A 6,566-nucleotide genomic window follows, 5' to 3' on the forward strand; every position below is an offset into this window, starting at 1 on the left:
GCAGCTAACACTACTCATACTTTGCCAAACAAACCCTTAAATGTCAAAGTATCTTTTAAGCAACTCCTTGTCCGCATCACCAATATTTGGATCAGTGAGTAAATCCACAACTGACAAGATAGTTTGGTTAAAAGCGGCGAACCCTTTGTCTCGCATAAGGCAGACAAGCTTCACAGCCCTTTTAACATCCTTAATCTCAAGAAATGCTTGAATAATTATATTGAAAGTGAATTCATCCGGGGAACATCTAATGCCATCCATTTTCTCAAATAGTTCATTAGCATCAGTTAACAACCCGTTCTTACACAAACCATTGATCATAACATTATATAGACGCACATCTGGTCGTAGCCCCTTAGCTACAACAAATGAGAAGACATTTACAGCTTCTTCATGTTTGCCAACATTCCATAACCCACGAATTAAGATATTATACATGATCATATCTGGGTGAACTTCGTTCTTCTTCATGTTCTTTAACAAATCCATTGCTTCATCCATCCGTCTATTCTTACATAGACCATCCAACAATGAATTATACGTAACCACATCCGGTTTGACTCCATGACATTCCATTTCCTTTAAACACTTTAGTGCACTTTCAAGCTGATTGTCTTTGCACAAACCATTAATGATTGAGTTGTATGTGATAATATTAGGGGGGATTCCTTGAAGAACCATCTCATTCATAAGGATAGGGCCTTTATCACTATTTTTAGACCTAGAATATCCATTCAATAAAATGTTGTAGGAAATAACATCAGGTTTACAACCTTCTTTACCCATCAAAATCATTAGCTCTTCTGCCTTGTCCATGTCACCGCGTAAACAATATCCATCCATCAACGTATTGTAAGTGATTAAATCGGGGACTTGACCCTTTTCCGTCATTAATCTAAATACAGCTTCTGCTTCATCAATCATACCATCCTTACAATACATATCGATTAACATGTTGTAAGTCGGAACTTGAGGAATTAAGTTTTTTGCCATCATCTCACTAAGCATATCCTCCGCCTCTTTCCACCTCCCTAAAGTGCACATTCCTCGGATCAAAATATTATAGGTAACGACCTCAGGTCGAATTCCCTTAACTTGCATCTCAGAAAAAAGATTAACGACCTCATTTATTAACCCGTCTTTAGAAAGACTATCAATAATGGTGTTATAGATGACAATGTCAGGCGTACAATGGGCATGAGACTCCATGTCTCTAAGGAGCTTAAGGGCACCAAGATTGTCTCCAATTCTACATAAACCTTTAAACATGATCCCATAAACAAACGAATCGGGTTCATACCCAAGCTTTACAATTTTATCCAATAATTGAATAGCGTTGCCTAATCGATGGATATGAATAAAGCCATTGATAAGTGTATTAAAGGTAACAATGTCAGGCCGATAACCTAGTTTAATCATGTAGGAAAGAACCGAATATCCTAAATCAACACGACCTAAGCGGCAATAACAATTAGCCATAATATTAAGGGAATGACCATCCGGACGGAGACCTGAGAAATGCAATTGCTTAAAGAGAGTAATGATAGAGGAAAAAGGGGGATTGGGTTTCATTTTAGACATGGCAGTAAATAACATACAAAAATCAATAATAGATGGAAGAGGACGAATAGATTTCATAGAATGAAAGAGGGAAAGGGGATGATCAATTTTGTTAAACCCTAATTTGGATTGTTGTCGAACATAATTAAGGAATAATTTAGAATCAGCAACATGAACATCTGAAGCGTAAGTGGAGATTTTTCGATGAAAAAAATGAAATCTAAGATTACCTGGAAATCTAGAAGGGAGGAGAGGAGCAATTGGAAAGAGAGAAATAAGATCAAACCCAGATTTGGTAGTAAACCTCATTGTTAGAGTATCGTGTTTCCCAGAGACTGGTATGGAGTTCAGTTTTGATATCTAGGCGCCATGTCTATAGTTTGATGGAAGGAATGGAGATGGCGGTACTGCATACTTAGAAGGAAAGTAGAAATGTGAGTAGACACCATGACCATAGAGAAAGAACAAAAAAACCAGAAAACAAAAATCAGATACTCCTACGACTACGAGCGAGAGAGTTGATATTTAATTTATTGACAAAAATGACTTTAATCATTCATTACAATTCGTGATTAGTTTTTAATCAATAAATTAAAATATAGTTTAGTGATATTTTGTTTGATTCGTCTCATTGCAAAGATTATTAATATTAAATTTTTATAATTATTTATCATACATAATCAGAGATATTAACAATTGAATTAGTGCATTGGATTGTGTGAAAAAGCAAATGTCAAAAGTAAATTAGAACGAACGAAGTATTCACTAATCATACCATGATACGACTTTAAATGGGTTAGTCTAAACTATATTAAAAAAATTATTGTCTATATAAGTGTAAATTTAATTTTTATTTTTTTTCTTTATATATTTTTTGACTAATAGACTTCTTATATGAACCTGTGTCACGTGAAACGGTCTCATACAACAAGCAATTTTTTAAAAACTTTTATGGGCTCGGATAAAGAGGCTTAAAATTTTTTAAATGTTTCCCTAAATTATTTTTAGAAATTTAAAAGTTTTGGGTTAAAGTTGGCGCAATTTAATGGGTTCGGATAAAGAGGCTTTAAAGTTAATACTAACAAAGCCTATGATCTTAAACAACACAAAAAATTGCTAATCAATGTTCATGCTTTCAGCAATTCCGCTCGTATCCGGACCAACCTCATGCTCTTCAGTTTGATTTTACATCTCTTGAACTAAGCTTCTCTATTTATCCTCTATTGTTATCTACAACTCATCCAACTACACATATATAACTAGTCAAAAAAATGTTCGTCTTTTTCAAAAGTATTGCCTTTCCTAATCGATCAAAGTTTGGGCAGTATATTTTGGCCCTGCATATATAACATTTTCGGGACCATACGCACATAGACAAATGTCTCCAATCCAGCAAATTTTTAGGTTGCAACTAGAGGTACTTAGTGGGCTGGGCCGAGCCAAGCTATAATTAAAATAAAGTGGGCTATAAAAGGGCTCAATAAGGGTCCAAAAATGGCCTTGTAAATAGCATAATTAATGATAATTTAAATATTATAAAATAACAATGTCAATGGAAATTATTAACATTTTTTCAATTTAATTATTATAAATGATAAATTATTTGTTATAAATTAATAAATGAAAAAAAATAATTTTTTGTATTAAAAATGGGTCTGATCGGGCAGGGTCGGGCTTTGAAGCCCATATTATATTTTAAGGGCCCTTATCCAACTCGGCCTCATAATTACTTAATCTCGGCCCGACTTGTATCCGACCCATTAACTCCCCTATCCCTAGTTGCAACAAAGCAATTAGCAAACAATATACGTCATTAGTTAAAACGTACCACTTGTAATTTGGTTGAATGTAATTTTTGCCACAAGAAGGGACATAGGGAGTATGAATGCTACATCAAGAAGGGAGTGGGAGTCAACAGTCGGGTGGGCAGCACCGGCAGCAGAAATTGAATTACGGAAATGGTAATCATGGAAAAACTGCTCAGAGGTTTCAGCGACCTATTAGTGGGGGAGAAGGCCGGGTGGATGGAAACCGGATCGAAGGGTCAGGTATGCAACGTGGGGGTAATAAAGTGGGAGGAGTAAATGCACAACCGATTGGTGGACGGGTATTTGCGGTCAGTGCAAGGTAAGCTGACCAAGCAACGGATGTAGTTACAGGTACGTTCACCATTCTTTCTGTAGCTGTTAACGTACTTTTTGACTCGGGTGCAACATGTTCATTTCTTGCAAAGAGTAAAGTGGAGGAGTTGAATTTAGGAACATTTGAAAAAATTTCTTATACAGTGGCTGTTCCATCGGGAAGGTTGTACAATTGTGATAGATTGTATAAGGAAGTACCCTTAAGGATAAGGAAGGTCATTTTTCCTAGTGACTTGTATGTGTTAGATATGGGAGGCTTAGAGGTAATTTTGGGGATGGACTGGTTAGAAAAACATAAAGCCACTATAGAATGTAGGGAGCAGAGGGTGTCGCTAAAAGGACCAAAAGGGGAAAAGGTTAGATATCGGAAATTTCAAAAAGGACCCTGAACAAATTTGGTGTCGACCTTAGAATTGCAAAGACTCATGAGGCAAGGACACCCTGTGTACTTATGTCGTATCAGCCAAGCGGGGAAGAAGGAGGAGGATTCTAAGAATATTGCGGTGGTGAATGAATTTATAGATGTTTTCCCTGATGAAATTCCCGGCATGCCACCTCAATGGGAAATTGATTTCACAATAGACTTGGTGCCTGGGACGGGACCAATTTCTAAGGCCCCTTATCGCATGGCTCCGAAGGAGATGAAAGAATTAAAGTCTCAACTTGAGGAATTGTTGGACAAGGGTTATATCCGACCTAGTGTTTCCCCTTGGGGGGCTCCAGTTCTTTTTGTAAGGAAGAAAGATGGCAGTCTGAGATTATGTATTGATTATAGGGAACTAAATAAGTTGGCCATTAAGGACAAGTACCCGATACCCCGCATCGACGATTTATTCGATCAATTGAGAGGAGTTGGAATCTTTTCAAAAATTGATTTAAGATCGGGTTATCACCACTGAGAATAGCTGAAGGGGATATATATAAAACAACTTTTAGAACACGTTATGGGCAATATGAGTTCACTGTGATGCCTTTTGGATTAACAAATGCTCCAGCTGCATTCATGTGTTTGATGAATCAAGTGTTTAGTGCATACTTGGATAAGTTCGTGGTTGTCTTTATTGATGACATATTAGTCTATTCGAAAGACCGGGATGATCATGAGAAACATCTACATTTAGTCCTGCAAACCCTGCGAGAAAACAAGTTGTACGTAAAATTGTCAAAATGTGACTTTTGGTTGGAAAGGGTCTCATTTTTGGGACATTTTGTTTCTAAGGAGGGCGTCTCGGTTGATCCGGCAAAAATAGAGGCAGTTTGAAGGTCCTACACCAAAGAATGTCACCGAAGTACGAAGTTTCTTCGGCTTGGCTGGGTATTATCGTCGTTTTGTCAAGGACTTCTCGCGTATTGCTCGGCCTATGACTTCGTTGATGAAGAAAGAGAAGAAGTTTGAGTGGACTGATAAGTGTGAACAAGCCTTCATGAATTTGAAGGAAAGGTTAACTACGGCCCCTGTTCTTACCTTACCTGACCCAAGGTTGGATTATACTGTTTACAGTGACACATCGAAGAAAGGATTGGGTTGTGTACTGATGCAGGACCGTAAGGTGATTACTTACGCATCACGACAACTGAAAGTACATGAAGTTAATTATCCTACCCATGATCTGGAGTTAGCTGCTATAGTGTTTGCTCTCAAAATATGGCGGCACTACTTGTATGGCGTTAAATGTAGGATCATCAGAGTCTGAAGTATCTCTATACTCAACCCGACTTAAACATGCGACAACGTTGGTGGTTAGAGTTGATGACAGATTATGATTTGGAGTTCATATATCATGAGAGACGAGCAAATTTAGTAGCCGATGCGTTGAGTAGGAAGTCCAAACACTCGTTGTCCGCCTTGGATAGAGTTAAAGAGTTGCATCGGGATTTTGTGAGGATGAATTTGGAAGTGGTGCGTAAGGGTGAATTACAAGGATGTCTGAATGCTTTGTCTATTCGACCTTCGTTCTTTGAAGAAATTTTGAATTCCCAAGATAAAGACCCGAAACTATTGAAGTTGAAGGAACAAGCTCGGGAAGGAAAAGCAGAGGGATTCTTTGTTCATGAAGATGGGAGCTTGAGGTTCAATGGTCGCTGGTGTTTGCCGATAGGGGAAGAATCTTTGAAGGAATGTATCTTGGATGAGGCCCATTATACGAAATTTTCAGTCCATCCGGGCGGTGACAAAATGTATCAAGACCTTAAGCTAATTTTTTGGTGGTCTGGGATGAATAAAGATATTGTGAATTATGTCTCGCGCTGTTTGACTTGTCAAAAGGTTAAAAGTGAGCATAAAGACCAGGAGGTTTACTGCAACCTTTGGAAATACCGGTATGAAAGTGGGATGATATCTCTATGGATTTTATTGTGGGTTTACCCCGGACGAAGGCAGGAAATGATGCGTTATGGGTCATACTGGATCGTTTGACTAAATCAGCACGTTTCATCCCTATGAGCTGTCGTTGGGAGATGGAACAATTAGCTCGAGCTTACATTAAGTATGTCGTGCGATTTCACGGTGTGCCCCCTACTATTGTGTCCGACAGAGATACACGGTATTTGTCACAATTTTGGCAAACCTTGCAACAGGCAATGGGCACTACGTTACTTTATAGTACGTCTTTCCATCCGTAGATGGATGGGCAGACGGAACGGACAAATCAGATACTAGAAGATATGTTACGCGCTATTGCCATGGAATGGCAAGGGTCGTGGGATGAACATTTAGACCTGATCGAATTTTCTTACAACAACGGTTATCAAGCATCTATACAGATGGCTCCCTTCGAGGCTTTGTATGGACGTCGTTGCCGTAGTCCCGTTTATTGGGATGATTCCACCGAAGCTGTGAACTTGGGGCCTGAATTGTTGTTCTAG

The 6,566-nt window shown here is 38.3% G+C and overlaps 1 protein-coding gene across 1 annotated transcript; it reads right to left on the bottom strand.

Annotated features, from left to right (window-relative positions):
• Window positions 1–36: 36 nt before the first annotated feature.
• LOC130828497 (putative pentatricopeptide repeat-containing protein At1g12700, mitochondrial) lies at window positions 37–1,869 on the bottom strand. The gene has a single exon (XM_057694477.1). The coding sequence runs from the start codon at window positions 1,867–1,869 to the stop codon at window positions 37–39; it is 1,833 nt and encodes a 610-aa protein (XP_057550460.1).
• Between the last annotated feature and the right edge of the window lie 4,697 nt (window positions 1,870–6,566).

This window comes from Amaranthus tricolor, chromosome 12 (assembly GCF_026212465.1).
Source record: "Amaranthus tricolor cultivar Red isolate AtriRed21 chromosome 12, ASM2621246v1, whole genome shotgun sequence".
Lineage (NCBI taxonomy): Eukaryota > Viridiplantae > Streptophyta > Magnoliopsida > Caryophyllales > Amaranthaceae > Amaranthus > Amaranthus tricolor.